This window comes from Notamacropus eugenii, chromosome 1, assembly GCF_028372415.1.
Source record: "Notamacropus eugenii isolate mMacEug1 chromosome 1, mMacEug1.pri_v2, whole genome shotgun sequence".
In the NCBI taxonomy this organism is placed as follows: Eukaryota; Metazoa; Chordata; class Mammalia; order Diprotodontia; family Macropodidae; genus Notamacropus; species Notamacropus eugenii.
In genome coordinates, this window is record NC_092872.1 from 707,710,922 (window position 1) to 707,727,935 (window position 17,014).

General features: G+C 34.1%; 1 protein-coding gene across 1 annotated transcript in view; it reads right to left on the minus strand.

Moving 5' to 3' along the window:
• The window catches only part of FANCA (FA complementation group A), a 98,001-nt gene that overhangs the window by 72,458 nt on the left and 8,529 nt on the right, over positions 1-17,014 (minus strand). The window contains exons 6-10 of the mRNA XM_072636383.1: positions 15,852-15,925; positions 13,586-13,698; positions 12,053-12,135; positions 4,815-4,848; positions 1,185-1,251 (exon numbers count right to left, since the gene is read on the minus strand). Of these exons, the coding sequence (XP_072492484.1) occupies positions 1,185-1,251; positions 4,815-4,848; positions 12,053-12,135; positions 13,586-13,698; positions 15,852-15,925 (371 nt within the window). The remainder of the gene's footprint in view (positions 1-1,184; positions 1,252-4,814; positions 4,849-12,052; positions 12,136-13,585; positions 13,699-15,851; positions 15,926-17,014) is intronic.

A 17,014-nucleotide genomic window follows, 5' to 3' on the forward strand; every position in this document is an offset into this window, starting at 1 on the left:
TACTTGGCACATAGTAAGCACTAGACAAATTCTTGAAGACTAATTCATCCTTGGTTATGGGGAGGGAATGGTGAAAGGAATCAATCTGTTGCAAAGGCCTGTTGATTTCACCTCTGCCCCCTACTCTCCTCTGACAATAGCACCCCTAAGTACACATCCTCATCGCCTCCTAACTGGACTACTGCAATTGACCGCTGGGAGGCAGAGGGGGAGGGGGTGCAGCCTGCCTCAAGTCTCTCCTCACTCAATCCATCCTCCGTTCAGCCACCAAAGTGAGTTTTCTGAAGCACAGGTCTGACCACGTCACACCCCTATTCAAACTCAAGTGGCTACCTGTTACTTACAGGATCAAATATAAAATCCTGTTTGGCATTCGAAGTCATGAATAACCTAAGGGTATTACAGAAAGGGACTTGTAAGGTGACCCCGTCCTACTTTGTCACTCTCCTTTCACCTTACAACCCTTCATATATTATGTGATCCAGTGACTCTGGCCTTCTTGCTCTTCCTGCACAAAGACTTCGTCTCTCAAGTCCAGGACTGTCCTAGATTGTCTGCCTCTCTTATGCCTAGAAGGCTCTCCCTCCTGATTTCAGTCTTGGCTTCCTTTAAGCCCCAATTAAAAACTATTTTCTACAAGAAGCTATTCCTCTTATCCCCCTTAATTTTAGTGTCTTCCCTGTGTTGTCTCACCCATTATTAGACTGTGAGTCTTCCGAGAGCAGGAACTGTGTTTTGCCCAGAGTGAGCAGAGCAGCTATGCCACAGCCCCTGGCAGGTAACAGGAACTTAATAAATGTTTATGGACTATGGTTTTACTAATAAGAGCACACCTTCTACCAATGCAGGTAATGATCTCTCCATATCTTCATAGTTGGCTTAATGAACTTCTGAGAACAGAAAAAATTCTCTCTGGTAATAAGCCTTTTTCCTTTAAGCCAGACTGGTCATTGGAAAACAGACAAAGAACTTACTGCTAGGGCCGTACTTAAAGTCTTTCCTGCTAGACAGTCCGAGGTCTAGCAGGGACTCTTCTGCTGGGATGACCTTTGAGAAGACAGAGTTGAGTCATATGCCATAATGAGTTAAGTCATCAAAATAGGATTTTTAGTGGAATATATAGGGAGGAAACAGAGCTTAAACTTGTTACATAGATATTCGCCAGTACATAAATATAGACATACCAGCATTTCACTGCCTTGAATGTAGAGGACTCTTCTTGTATCTCAGTAGCAAAAGCACTAAGTATATCTGACAACAAAACAAACATCACAATAAATAAAAGCCATAACTGAGCATTGAACCAAAATAGAATCATGTTATCACTATCAGGGAAAAATTAATTCTAACAGTCTCTATAATAGTTACCAAGTAGATGATCCTATTAGGGAAATGGACAGCAGAACCTAACGTTGAAGTTTTATTACTTATTGAAAATTCTCCTAGTGGCAAAGACATAAAAACTATTAGCTCTGACAACAATGTTATTTAAAAATTTATGGAATCATTTGAAATTCAATTACTGTATAACTACTGTAAGTGCAAATGTACTTGTTAGACCATAAGTCTAAGGAGTTTTACTTTGGATCATGAGAATAAAATAATGGAAAGACAGAATTCAGCATATGACAGTGCTACAGTTGCTATGTGACACCACCTTTAAGACTAAGACCGGCAGTAATGACTCAAGGGAAATGACATGCCACAGTTAACAGGCTCCTCAATGACATCATAATCATACCAGGTAAATTAAAAACAGTGGGAATATATAAGAAATGCAACAGAAGGAATTTTCCATTTTTTGAGCCCCATTATCTTTTAAAGCCCCTTAAAAATGCAAAATCATCCAGGAACATGTCCCTACCTATTTTGCTTTGAATCAGTCAATAAGTCACTAAGTATTTATTAAGCACTTACTATGTGCTGGGCACTATGGAAAATGCTTGGTATATAAGGTAAAGAATAGGCCCTGTCCTTAAGGAACTTACATTCTAAGGACAATGAGTATATGAGTATATAATGATTCTAAGGACATTCTAAGGACAATGAGCATATATAAATACACCACTCACACACACATACACATACACAGAACAGATAGGAGGTGACCTTTAGCACCTGGGAAGACCAGGAAAGGCCTACTGTACAAGGTAATTTTTTGAGCGGAGTCTTGAAGGAAGTGGAAGTAAGGAAGTGTTGGATGAATTTTCTTATGAGTTTAATTAGTTAATGCCAATAAGCCAGAACAAATCAGAAGACAGGCATTATTACCCTCAGAGTGTGGCATACCCCACACTTGATAGAGAATGTCATTCGCAATTCAACAATTTATATATTATATGAAATATTTATATTTCAATATTTATATATTACATGAAACAAAAGGAAAAACTGGTGGCTGCTCATTAACACAGATGGCCATACAAAGAAAAAAAATAGTATGATTGTTAAGGAAAACGTGTATCACTTATTGCAGGAGATAGTTAAGGGAACTTTCTCGTTAGTATGGGTAGTTTCACTTAATCAAAGGTCCTATAAGGCTAAATAAGGGAGAGAGACAGTCCAGAGACTCTGAAATCTTTCTTTACCAAATAAATGTTTTTGTACCAATTAGAAAAGGAAAGAAGACAAAGAAACCTGCTGCTGCTGCAGCTAGTCTCACAGTTCATGCAGGGGTCAAATATAGCAAAATGGCTAACGTAGAACAAGATGCTCTCCATGGCTAAGCATGCTTTCCCCCTGCTGAAAGTGAATTTTTGGGAGAAAATAACTGACTCCATTTCTCATCCTTATAAAAAAAACTCACTTGATCCTACCATCCATCCCTGCTACCTATCTCTTCTCCCCTTTAAAAGTCATCTCTAGATTCAATGTTCCCACTTCTTCTCCTCTCACTGAATTCAGTCATAAATGTTCTTTTCAGAATCACCAATGTTAGTCTTTTTTCTTAGTTTTCACCCTTTTTAACCTCTCTGCAATGTCTGACACTGGTGATTTTCACTCTCCTCTCAGGATTCCTGTGACATTCCTATGTCTTATCCTCAGTCTCATTTACTGGATCTTTATCTCTGTCCTAACTGCTAATTGTGGACACCCCCCAAGGCTATGTTCAGGGTCCTTTTCCTCTTCACATTCTCTCACTTGTTGATTTCACTGTCTCCCATAGGTTCAGTTATCATCTCTATACACATGATTCACAAATGTACATATTTACCCCTAGAATGACTTTCCCAAACCACAGTTCCACATCACAGAAGAATCTACTGGACATATCAGATTAGATATTCTGTAGACATCTCAAACCCAATATGTCCAGAATAGAATTCATTTTGCCTCCCAAACTCTCCTCTTCTGAACTTACTCTTCCAGTTACCCAGATTCTCTTCCTTGGTGCCATCTTTGACTCCTTACTCTCACTCCTCCCCCATATAGAATCCACCACCAGATGTTAATGCTTCTACCTTTACAAAGAATCTCATGTATATCTCTCTACTCACAACTAGTTCAGTCCCTCATTAACTGTCACCAAGACTATTGAAATAGCTATCTAATTGTTCTCTCTGCCTGAAGTCTCTCTTCATTTCAGTATACAGTCCACAAAGCTGCCAAAATAATTTTACTAAAGCACAAGTTTATGTTACATCCCTAACTTAAACTCCATTGGTTCCTTCATTATCCTCAGGATCAAATCTGAATTCCTCTGAAATCAATCAGTAAACATTCACTTAGCAGTAGATCGGGAAAGATTGAGGATTAGAGAGAGAGAGACAGAGACAGAGAGAGACAGAGAAAGAGAGACAGACAGACAGAGGGAGAGCAGAGATGACAGTTGGAGAAGAGGACATTAATTCAGAGACCAGTATTAGTCTGAAATAAAAAAAAATAATTTATCATCTGCTCTTAATCAAACAAATTCAAATATTTTCTTACTTAACAAAGGAAAGAGATACATGAGAAAATGGAGAAACATCCCTACAATAAATAAAAGAAGGAATTAGTGATACCTTCTCTGGGATATTCCCCCAGCACAGTCTGCTAGGACTAGAGCTAAGACTTAACCTTGAGAGCCTCAGAAGATTAACCTTCCATATAAATATCAGTACCATCATTTTTAGGCTATTTCTACACTGAACAACAAACAAATGAAGAGAGAGTTCATTGTGGGACTATGTTTTCTCAAACTTTTTTTGCTCACAGCACAGTATTCTTTTTTGCTAAAAAGAGCTGGGGCACATTGAATTTTAAGGTGGCAACTGCACATGTGATTGCAAGTATACATTCCAAACAATTCTTATTTCGGTAAATTCCTATATTCTCTTTTAAAAAGCCCTCACACCTCTTATTGTGCAATAAGACAAACAACACCTGAAGTAAATTCAGAAAACAGTCTTTAAATTTAAAAAATTACTTAACTCTTATGTTACATGTGTTTAAATGCCCTATAGCAATTCTTAAGTCTATCAAGTATGATTGAAAATAAATTACACCACAAATTAAGCCTTGAAAAAATATTTCAAAATATTAATGGTCAATAAAAAGTATCTACAACTCAGTGCTAACTTGCATCTCCATTCCTTAGTCTCAGCAATTCAAGTGGGAAAATAATGAGAACTAAAAATGATGTAATAAAATATGAAGAGTAAATTCATAACTACTTAAGAAAAAAGGACTGAGGACTGAGTCCATGATTAAATGACAAAATATGGAAAGAAGGGGAAATAAATCAAACAGAATTGCAGAAAACTCTAAGCAGAAGAACTACTAATAAGCAAAGTAAATTATTTATGATCTGGGGCTTCAAGCAATTTACTTACAAGTGAGTATTTTCTGTAGTACAGCAACACAGATCTGTTAAAATATAACAAATTGCCATCATTCAATAATTTATGAGGCCACACACACACATATATGCATTTTAAAAATTAAATTATAAATTTAACAAATATAAAAATTTTGATAAACAAAAAAAATGAGGCTTATATATGACACCTTAACAAACAGAATAAGCCAAATGGTAAAAGGCACAAAAATCCAATGAAGAGAAGAATGCCTTGAAAAAACAGAATTGACCAAATGGAAAAGGACATACAAAAATTCACTGAAGAAAATAACTCTGAGCTACCACCACCACACACCTATCAGACCAACTAATATGACAGAAAAGAAAAATGGTAAATGTTAGGAGGGGATGTGGGAAAATTAAAACGCTAATGCACTGTTGGTGAAGTTGTAAACTGATTCAACCATTCTGGAGAGCAATTTGGAACTATGCCCAAAGGGGTATAAAACCATGCATACCCTTTGAACAAATAATGCCACTATTAAGTCTATATGCCAAAAAGATAAAACAAAGCAAAAAGGAAAAGGGCCTATATTTGCCAAAATAGCATCTCTTTTTATGGTGACAAAGAACTGGAAATTGAGGGAATGTAGATCAGCTGGAGAATGGCTGAACAAGCTGTTGTATATGATTAGAACGGAGTACTATTGTTCTGTAAGAAATGACAAGCAGGATGCTCTCAGGAAAGTCTGGTAAGACTTACATGAACTGATGCAAAGTGAAAAAAGAACCAGGAGAACACTGTATACAGTGACTGCCATACTGTACGACAATCAACAGAGAATGACTTAACTATCTTCAGCAATACAGTGATCCAAGACAATTCTGAAGAACTGAATCATGAACAACTCTACCGACCTCCAAAGAAAGAACTGGAGGAGTCTGAATGCAGACTGAAGTATATTTATTCTTTACTTTCTTTAATTTTCTCTCTTTTTGGGGGGGGGGGGGAAGAGAGGTCTATATTTTGTTTTACAACATAGCTAACATGGAAATATGTTTTACATGACTGCACAAATGTAACCTATATTAAATTGCTTGCTTTCCCAATGGTGGGGGAGAGAAAAAAAGGGGGCAACAAAGAGGGGGAAGAGAATTTGAAACTCAAAAAATTTTAAAAACAAATGTTAAAAATCATGTTTACATATAATTGGGAAAAAATATTAATTTTTTTTTAAAAAGTAAACTAGTGGCTTCTTACTACCTCCAGAATCAAATATAAAATCCTGCTTAGCTCTGAAGCCCTTCACAACCTGGCCCCTTCCTACCTTTCCAGTCTTCCTAAATACTGAGATACTAACCGTCTTGCTTTTCCTTAAACATGATACTCTATACCTTTTCACTAGATATCTGTTCCCTGTGTCTGGAATCCTCTCCCTCTTCACCTCTGTCTCCTGGTTTCCTTCAAGTTTTAGATCAAATCCTACCATCTGCAAGATGTCATTCCCCGTCTGCCTCAGTGCTGGCGTCTTTCCTCTCAAATTTCCTCCAGTTTGCCCTGTATCTTCAATGTACATAGTTGTTTGCACGTTATCTTCCCTATTAGATTGTGAGGGCAGAGGCTGTTTTTGCCTTTTTCCTGTCCAACTTCATGTCTGTCACTTTCATGACACTTCTGTCCATCTCATTCTCTGCTATCCCTTTTTCTTTTTGCCTTCAATCTTTCCCACCTTCAGGGTTTCTTCTGATGAGTTCTGTCTTCTCAGTATGTGACCAAAGTATTAACAATTTAACAAATGTCTTTTGACTTTTTTAAAAGCACAATATTATACTAGGTTCATATATTATAATTTCACCATTCTCCAATTTATGGACACCAAATTTGTTTCTAGTTCTTTGCTACACCAAAAAGTGCTGCTATAAATGTTTTTCTACATGAGTCCTTTTCCATTTTTTCTTGTCATCTTTGCCAATCTGATGGGCATAAGTAGAGCCTCAGAATTGTAACAATTTCAATTTCTCTTATTATTAGTGATGGAGTATTTTTTCATTCAACTATTGCAGTTCTTTTGAGTAGTGCTAATTCATATCCTTTAACATAAAATGTGTGACTCTTTCTACTTATCTTGGATATCAGATCTTTTACCAAAAAAAATTTGCTAGATTTATGTCTCAGTTAACTGTTTCTTTTCAAATTCCAAATGCATTTGGCTTACTTGTGCAAAAAATTTCATAATTTATGTAATAAAAATAGTCCAGCTCATCTTTCATGATCATCTTTATTTTTTATTTGATCAAGAAATTGCCCCCAATCTACTGTTGTGAATACTATTTCCTTTCCCTTCTCATCTAACTTGTTTATGTTAAGTTCTATTACATATAGATCATGCATTTACTGGGGTGGGGGTTGGTTGTAATATATGGTGTGATATGTTGATTTAAATCTAATTTCTGCCAACTGCTTTCCAAGTATTGCAAGAATTTTTGTTGACTAGCATGTAGTTGCTAGGACACCTCAGTAGTTGGTGTCCTTGGATTTACAAAATATTATGCTGTATTTAATTGCTTCAGGCTCTTGTGACTGATCAACTTTTATATTTTTTAACTGCTACCAAAAAGTTTTTATGATTAGTATTTTATAGCATAGAGATTTAGTACCACTAGGCCCTATTCCTAATTTTTTTCATTATTCTCTTTGGCCTTTTGATCATGCAAATGAATTTTGTCATTATTTTATAAAGTAAACCTTTTATAGTTGGTTATGATCTATAAATTCATTTAGGTAGTATTGTCATTTTTATATATGTGGTCCACTTAATGAGAAACTAATCTCATTCTAATTAAATCTTTATTTCTGTATGAGTGTTTGTATTCATATTCATATTGTACATTATATTCATATAATTTCTGTATCTTGGTAAGTGGCCTCATGGACATTTCATACATTCCAAAGTCATTGTAAATGTGATTTTTTTCTCCCTCTTTCCACTAGATTTAGTTGGAAATATAAAGATTGATAATTTTTGTAGGGATATTTTAATCTTGCTCCTTAATTCATTATTGTTTCAATTAATTTTTTAAAAATGATATTTCTAGGATGCTAAGGAAATTATCATGTTATCTGCAAAAAACCAGATTGTTTTGTCTTTGCCTAAGCTTATTCTCTATATTTTTGTCATTGTTGTAACTAGCATTTACAGAACTATACAGTGACAACAGACACCCCTGCTTTATTCTCAATCTTACTGGAAAGGTCTTCAGTGTTCTTCCATTATAGGTAATGCTATATTATGCTTTTTATGCTGTTTACCACACTGAAGAAAAATCCATTTATTACTACATTTTTAATGTTTTAAAAATAAATGGTCATAATATTTTTTCAAGTTTTTTCTACATCTCTTGATATAATCATGGGATGTTGTATGGTTTTGTTATTAATGTGATCAGTTTATTTATAATTTTCCTAACGTTAAATAAACCCTACCTTTCTAGTATAAATCCAACCTGGTCATACTATATATTCTTCATGAACAATTTGCTGTAGCCTCTTTGCTACTATTTTTTCATTAATTTTCATTGGAGAAGTCTGCCTACAGATTTCTTTTTAACTTAATCTCTCCCAGGCTTTTATATCAGCACCACATTTGTCTCATAAAAGGCACTTCTTTTTCATTTTTGTCAACAATTTATGTAATACTAGATTTAAATAGATATTTATTTGTAAATTCATTTGGTCCTGGAGTTGTTTTTCTTTGGGAGCTCATGTATTTGTTCAATTCTTTGGTAATCACTTAATTTTTTCCCTAAAAGTAGGTTACTGAAATTCTACTTCTTCTTCTGTTAACTGGGGTACTTCATATAAATATTAATTCTAAGCTATTTCAGTTATGATATACTCTGACAAAATAGTTGTTAATAATTTTAATTTCCTCTTTAACTATGAATTCCCCCTTTTTCATCTGAGCATAATCATTTCATTTTTTAGTCTTTTTAGAAATCAAATTACCTAATGGTTTATTTTTATTTTAAAAAATCTAGCTCCTATTTTAATTTATCTATTTCATGCTTTTTTATTTTCAATTTTATTTATCCCTTCTTCAAATTTTGAAAACTTTTATTTTGTGATTAGTGGGTTTTTAAAAATTTGTTGCTGTTGCATTTTTCTATACCCAAATCATTAATCTGTTTTCTCTTTGCTGATGTGTTTAGAAATATAAATTTTCCCCTAATAACTGACATGTTGTAGAAACTTCTATGATTTATGCTTTGACCAATATCCTTTAGGAAATTATTCGGTTTCCATTCAAGTTTGAATCCTTTTCAAATAACTTTTATTGGATATATTTTTTATTATGTGTAGTGAGTAAATATTGTGTTTAATATAATAAAGTTTCTATGTTTATGTTTAATATAATAAAGTTTCATGTTCAATTTTTGTAAAGGTGCCATGTACAGCTGAGAAATACACACATTCCATTCAGTTACCATTCAGTCATAACCAAAGAGGTTATCTAGTCTGAAAGGGGAACAGTGAGGTCCCCAATTATTATAATTTTATGGTCTCTTTCTCCCTGTAATTATTTAGCCTTTCTTTAAAGACTTAAGTGCTTTGCCAATATGGTGGATACACACACACACACACACACACACACACACACACACACACACACACATATGTGAAGCATTATTTCATTACTTATGGTGCTTTTCAGCATAATGTAAATATGCTGCATTCCTTTCAACAGCATCCATTTTTACTGAGATTATCTGAGCACACGTAGCCAACACAGCATTTTTTTTTTTACTTCATCTGTGGCATAATAAATTCTGCTCTAATCCCTCATTTTGCCTCTGTGTAGATCTTTATGTTTCAATTACGTTGCATGTTTCTTATAAACAACATATGCTGACTTCTGTTTTCTAACAAATTTTTTTGTTATCCTCCATTTTATGGGCAAGTACATCCCATTTATATTGATAGTTACAGCTGTTAATTGTTTTCCCTCCACATCCTCTTGAACTTTTTCCTTTCTTTGGACCCTTCCCCTTTATTGGAGAAGAAGAAAAAGAATATGCTATAAGTAAAATGATCTAACTCCACTGTTGCTTCTCCTCTTTTTATCCAACTCAAACTCCAATCTTATGTGTTCTTATGTGTTTTTTTTTATTTTTTGATGCCCTTTTTACTGCCTATCCTCCAGGATAAAGTTTGTTTTGCTTGTGACCTTCCCTTACCAACTTTGCTGTGCTTCATAAACCCCCATTTCCCTGACCCCAAATGTTGCATTTAATGTATTTTTACAACAAATTCTCTTTTCTACCCTCTCCACCCACCTCTTTTTCCACATTTTCATACTCATCTTCTGGCTCATCCCAATTATGAGAAATAATAAGTTCTTCCTCCTTCTTCCTAAGTTTGTCTCTAGTGTATTCCTTGCTCTTTTTTCTTTTCTTCCTTAAAAACAATACACAGAACAAAACTCTCCCCGCCTCCCTAAACTGACATTTATCTTTCTTTATTCCCACTATGATCTTAGAAGACTGGGAAATTCTTAACAAACACTTCTACCTTCTCTTCTGTTAGAATGTGAAAATTGCTTGAAGAAACACACTTGAACTGCCCACTTTTAAGAGCCAAGATGGCAGAATAAGCAGTAAATTGCTGCAACTCTCCCATATTCAATTATACATGTAAAATCATGCAAAATTTATTTTCATATTAGCCATATTGCAAAAAAAAAACAAGAAAAATGAAGTGAAAAAATTATGCTTCAATCTGCATTCAGCGTAATGGAATACTATTTTTCTATAAGAAATGATGAGCAGGGGAATTTCAGAAAAACCTGGAAAGATTTACATGAACTGATACTAAGTGAAGTGAGCAGAACCAGGAGAGCATTTTACACCGTGCCAACAACATTGTGAGATGATCAACTATGACTGTCTGAGCTCTTCTCAGCAATATAATGATCCAAGACAATTCCAAAAGACTCATGACAGAAAATGCTATCCACAAGGAGAACTATGTAGTCTAAGGGCAGATCAAAGCAAAGTATTTGCACTGTTTTTTGTGGATTTTCCCTTTTGCTCTGTTTCTTCTTTCACAACATGATCTTTTCATAATGTGGAAATTCATAATGTTTACATGACTGCACATGTATAACCTATGATTGCTTATCATCTTGAAGAGTGGGGATGGGAGGAAGAAGAAATAATCTGAAACTCAAAATCTTATAACAAATGAACGTTGAAAACTACCTTGACATGTAATTGGAAAAAATAAAATACTATTTACCAAAAACATAAAAATCAACTTTACAAAGGAAAAAAAAAGAAAATCCCAAATAGAGTCATGAAGAATCAAACACAACTGAAAATGACACAATCACACAAAAAAAGTCTTACCCATCTCAAGCTCCCTAAAAGAGCAAAAGCCCATCTTTTCAAATACTAACAATTTATCAGTGTTTCTATATGGTAGTGATACACAGAACACTATTACTTCAGAAGACCTAAAGTATCAAACAGACATTGATGGAGAGATGCAGAAGGTATGTAAGCAACCTGCAGTATACAATCAATACGGGACTCTGAAGAATAGGAATAAAGGATGTTATCAAGAAAACATATGACAAGGGGAGAAAATAGGTTGATCACTTGGCATGATGCAGGGATGACAGATGAATAAGTTTCAGTGGTACCCTTCTAATATAAGGAGAAAGTGTGGTAGGTCTCCAACATATTGGGTAGACTGCCTACGGGGAAATTTGGGGCAAATATTTTTAAGAGTTGCACAGTAATGTGCAACAAGAATGTGCAAGAATTAAATCAATGAGATCACTGAATAATTCAAACACTTGGGACAGCTAAAAACTATAGATAATGCTGAGCTTGAAGTCAGGAAGACCTTTGGAAACCTGTCTCAGACACTTACTAGTTGTGTGCCATGGGTATGTAATTTGACCTGTAAACCTCAGTTTCTTCATCTGCAAAATGGGGATAATATTATACCAACCTCAAAGATTGTTGGGGGATCAAATAACATTTGTAAAGCAATATGTAAATACCAGCTACTATTGTTATCACTATTGAGTACCGATTCAAGCAATTTCTAAGCTCAAATATTTTCTTAAAATTTGGAGAAAAAAAAAAAGGAGGGGAGAGGAGGATAAAGGGGGGATGGTATTATAAATTTCTTTAAGCTCTCCTCTCTTTTATTCCAGTAAAATTAAGTTTCCTGCACCCAAAGACAACTTAAATTTTATCTCCTACCTGGGGCACCTTTTCAAGGTCTACATTTCTTCTCAGATCTGGTATGTTCTGAAATCCCCTCAGAACAAAAATTCTCATGAAATCTGAATATCATAAATACAAAATAATATTAGTGACTTCCAGCTCAATTACAAATCACAAAATTCAACCCAATTTCTAAGGATTCAAAAAAGACAAACAAATCCAGAACATAGAGAAAATGAGCAGCAAAGGCTAGAGGGTTGATTAAATAAGGTTATAGTTTGAAGGAATAGAATATCCTGGTGCCTAAGAGCTGCACATTGCTGAAATAAAATACAGAAGGATTAAAATTATTTCTGGAATCACACATGCAACTACAAAAACACAGCCCTTATTATATACCTCACTTTTTGAAGTACTAAATTAAAATTTAACAAGTATTTATTAGTATCTATTATTATGTGCCAGGCACCATACAAAGTGATGGAGATATAAAAATAAAATCCATTCAACAGTTCCTGTTCACAAGAAACTTTTTATTCATCGCTAGCAAGACATTTTTTGATTAAGTACTACAGTATATAAAGTAAAACCTCAATTAAACAGAATCCAACTAACCAATTCCTCAAAAAGAAATTTGTAGTACTATAACTCTGGGGAGAAAATTATAATAAATTAAAATTAAATATCTATTGGGGATTTTTTAACTTTTAAAGAATATTGTGAAAGATATCCCATTTAGAATACTTTTTACATTTTATTAATAACTTTCTAGGTCAACAATATTTTGAGAAGATTTGATATTTACATTAATGACTTTTAAGCACTCAAAGATTCAATTACTTTTAGTCACTAAAACAGAAACAGAAAAAATACATTTTAGAAAGATTTCCAATAAAAATTTACTCCAAAAGGATTTATTTTTTTTAAAGGCTTCATTTTCAGCTAATAAGAAAATTCAATTACTCAAAAGAACCAATTCTCCAAGCATTTTAATCAAGGTTTCTCCCCAAAAAACTCAAGTGTCTCTTGAAGAGTCAGACCTATTTCATTAAGTCAAAATTAAAATATGGTATATCTTTATTAAGTGTTTTAGATCATAATTAGAAGAGTTACATAAGTTACAAGTGCTGAGTTTATGTACCAAGAAAGAAAGTTTTAGGAATAATTTAGGCTTTTGAGATTTTTTTTTTAAAGGAAACTTCAAGCTCCTCCAAGGAACACTCCATTTCCCAGCCAATTTTATCAATCTCAAGAACTTAATCAATGTCTGCTTTAAGAGATGACTGACCTCAGAGAGAAGGAGAAAAGAAAGCCTCCATACCAGGCTAAAGGAAGTTCCTAAAAGGCAAAGGGACCTAGAAGCATTTACCCAATCACTGCAATTCTTTTTTTTTCATTTCACTAGCCAAAAATAAAATTCCCCATGATCAGGGTGTACCTGGCTCATTACAGATTAAATTTCTATGCCCATGAGATACAGAAGTTCTATTTCTGATAAATCTTTGAAGCTTAACAACTTCAGATTCTGATCCTAAATTAAAAAGGACCTTCCTTCTACCTCCAACTTACCAGAAAATATATGCTCAGCAACTTCCAGTTCTTGGATGGAGTTTTCCATTTGTTCACACACAAGGCACAAGTTGTTATACAACCAATCCACCACAGTCTGGGAGTCTGAATGGCTAGGAACATATATGTTCACAGATATTTAGTTTCTTTCTCTCTGTGAATGACTCTTCTATTTTCTCTAACATTCATTTATCAGGAAATATGAGCTATTCCATAACAAAGCTAACTGGTAGTAAAAACAGTAAGCGGCCTCTATTATTACCTAACAGCTATTGCCCAAAGAAACCCTCAAACCAGGTCAATATATGTGAAAATGTGTGGGATGTTAGAAGAAAAAGGTCTGTTCAGGTCCTCCTAGCACCAAAAATGACATCAATTTTAGCCTTTTCTCTATTTGATGGTTAATTGCTGAAGGAAAGGGAGTTTAGTCACGATAACAAAGAAATATAAATCAGACTGCACCATTATAGATTAATTTTTAAACCATTACGCGTGAAACATAATAAGCCCTACAGCAGAAGTGATGAATAAAAGTAATGATTACTAGAAACCTGTGACCTACCAGCTGTATATCATCACATTCTGCATTCATGTGGGATGTGAAAGGGTCAAAAAGAGAAATCAAAGCAACATAAGACAAGGTATAGGTTGGAACAGGATAGAAGACTATAGGATAAGAGTATTCCGACTCATACAATTAACCCATCCTTCTCCTATTCTACTGACCTCTAGGATTCAGGGGTAAACTTTTCTACATTAAAATAAATCAATACAATAAATACAAATCAGGACATGGACTTTAAAGCAAGACTCAATACAGTTCACAATGAATGATGTATTCAAAGAGTATTTCCTACCTTCACTGATCTCTTCACTTTTACCTTCCAAATCAGAATTTACTATCTGATCTTTCTTTCAATCTTTCACCCAATTCTGCCCTCTTTTTTATCCCCTTTAAATTCTCACACCTACCTGACACTTTACCATGCATACTACTAAGTGCACAATGAGGCAGGCAAAAGACAATAGATGACACATCATGTCAAACCATTTTCTTCATTTCACACAATGGTATTCCCACATAAAAGTGGCATTTGCTTTTAAATGTACCATAGCATCAAATTTCAGGTTGCAAAAAAATTTAAAAGATTTCAAGTTATATTTTAAAAACAATTATTTTTTTAAAAAATGGTTTTCAATGACGTGTTTTTACTAAAAAAAATCATGTTGGAAAGTTCTTAGAACAGGAAAACTTATTAAAATAGAATCTGTTTTCAGTGATTTCCATACATTTCATTTCCCTACTTAATATAAAATAGCTTATTCATTTTCTAATTACAGAACAGCTAAAGTGAGCACCATTTCACCAAGTCCATAGAAATAAACATATGTGTCCTTTCTTCTTGCAAAGTGTTCATGGAATGGTTGAAATTCTTCTGATGTGAACATTTTAAAAGCACAAATTAAATGAATTATGGCAAATCATTATTTAAATGAATAATTTATACAGCAAAGCTTTCTTTTAGAATCACTTGCAAATGATTTATTTTCTACAGATGGTATTTTCTTAGTCATTGTCATTATGGGTTGTTGGGTTTTTTTTTTTTAGACTAGGCCCTCAGAGGGTAAGGGCCAGAGAATTCTACCCAAGGCTTAAAGTATGGAAGTAATCTAATTAGATTCAAAGACTCATCACTATGAAGTGATGATTTTCTTTAGGCCTCAGCCAAAATTCATTAAATGGTCTACTTAACAGACGTAAAAGGGTTGCAAACTAGTACCCATTGCTCACAGAACATTCTACTATAATTTCTAACCAAATCTTACATACGGAAAAAAGAGGAAAAATCCATTATTTATTAGATTTATCTATAACGAATCATGCTACACAGGAGTTTAACCATGCGGGAGAGTATATAATTTAAAAAGGCAACTTGAAAATCTACTCCTGAACACCAAACATCCCATAGAAAGTACTACTACCAGTAATTCTTAACCATGGTCATCTCACTGCAATAACCATTTTTATTTGAAGAAATCTCCAGCAGAGATGAACTATGACATAATATGTAACTTTAAAACACACCACTAACTTGGAATAGCATTGCAAAACTTGTGCACAATGGGTTCTTCATATAGGCAAAGCTTTATCTTTAAGTCTTTGGTTTACCTAATACAAATAATGAATCCTAGATTGAGTTGAGTTGAAAGTCACTGATCAGACTGCATTAAGAGCAACTATAAAGGTATTTATTTCACACTTTACCTCTCCATCAGCTCCTCTAAGCCAATAATGCTTCTCGAGTGAAGTTGCCAGACGGCTTCCACGACCAGAGAATGCTGAAGAGGAACAACAGGTAGCAATATTAAACGCCTCAGTGATTTCGTATTCCTATCAAACATTCCAAGTTGGTTCAAGAACAACCATAGTGTGAACACTTTTATTTTCCTGAACTCCTTGGAATCTCTCTGTGGGCCCCAGCTTCACCTTCCCTTGGGGTGTCATCTCCCCCCAGTGGAAGTGAAGCTTATTGAGGGCAGGTACTGCTTTTCTTATTGCTCCTATCTGTATTTCCCAGTCCTTGCACAATGTCTGGCAAAGAGTATTGATTAAATTTATTAATATTAATTTATTAAATTAAATAGTATTTATTAAATTTATTAAATTCTTGGTGACTTGGCTTAGACAGAAAAACCGACTTTCTGATATGCTATTCAGACACTTTGTTTTTTAAAACATTTGCAAACTAAAACTAAACATTTTCAATTTTCTTCATTTCTTCAGATCACATTTGGTTTTTTATTTTCACCAAAGGCAAACTTAAAATGTTTTCCTCATAAATATATCTAGTATATGCAAAAGAAATTTTAAAAATAACAAGCACCTGCTTTAAATTTTGTTACTCTAATAGTTTCCATTTCCAGAAGTCTTGGATTTCACAAGACCCCTTCTCCCCTCCAGTCCTTCCCCTACATATCTGCTGATCAATGCAATTACTAGAGCTAAGTCTCTGAAAAGATAAAATCTTCTGTTGAGTTTTCTAATTCTTCAAGAGTATAATAAATAGGAATAATTTTTTTAAGTACAATGAAGTTTTCTAAGCTTCCTTCACAGTTCTCAGAGATTTTCTCTATAAGAAAATGTGTATAAAAACATTCAAATAGCATAAAGAATGTTCAGATGTTTCCCTCATTCTATTCTAGTAACATTAATGGTCAAAAAAAATCAGTGTGGGGACCCATATAAGTAGGGTTATATTAAGCATGAATATATGTATATGTAACTATATGCATACATATATGTACACAAGATCATGGAAGGGATATGAGAGACCATCTGGTCCAACCTAATATGAAGAAACTGAAACCGAGAATTGTTAAAGGACTTGTTCAGTGTTACACACATCATAAGGCAAAGCCTAGATTTAA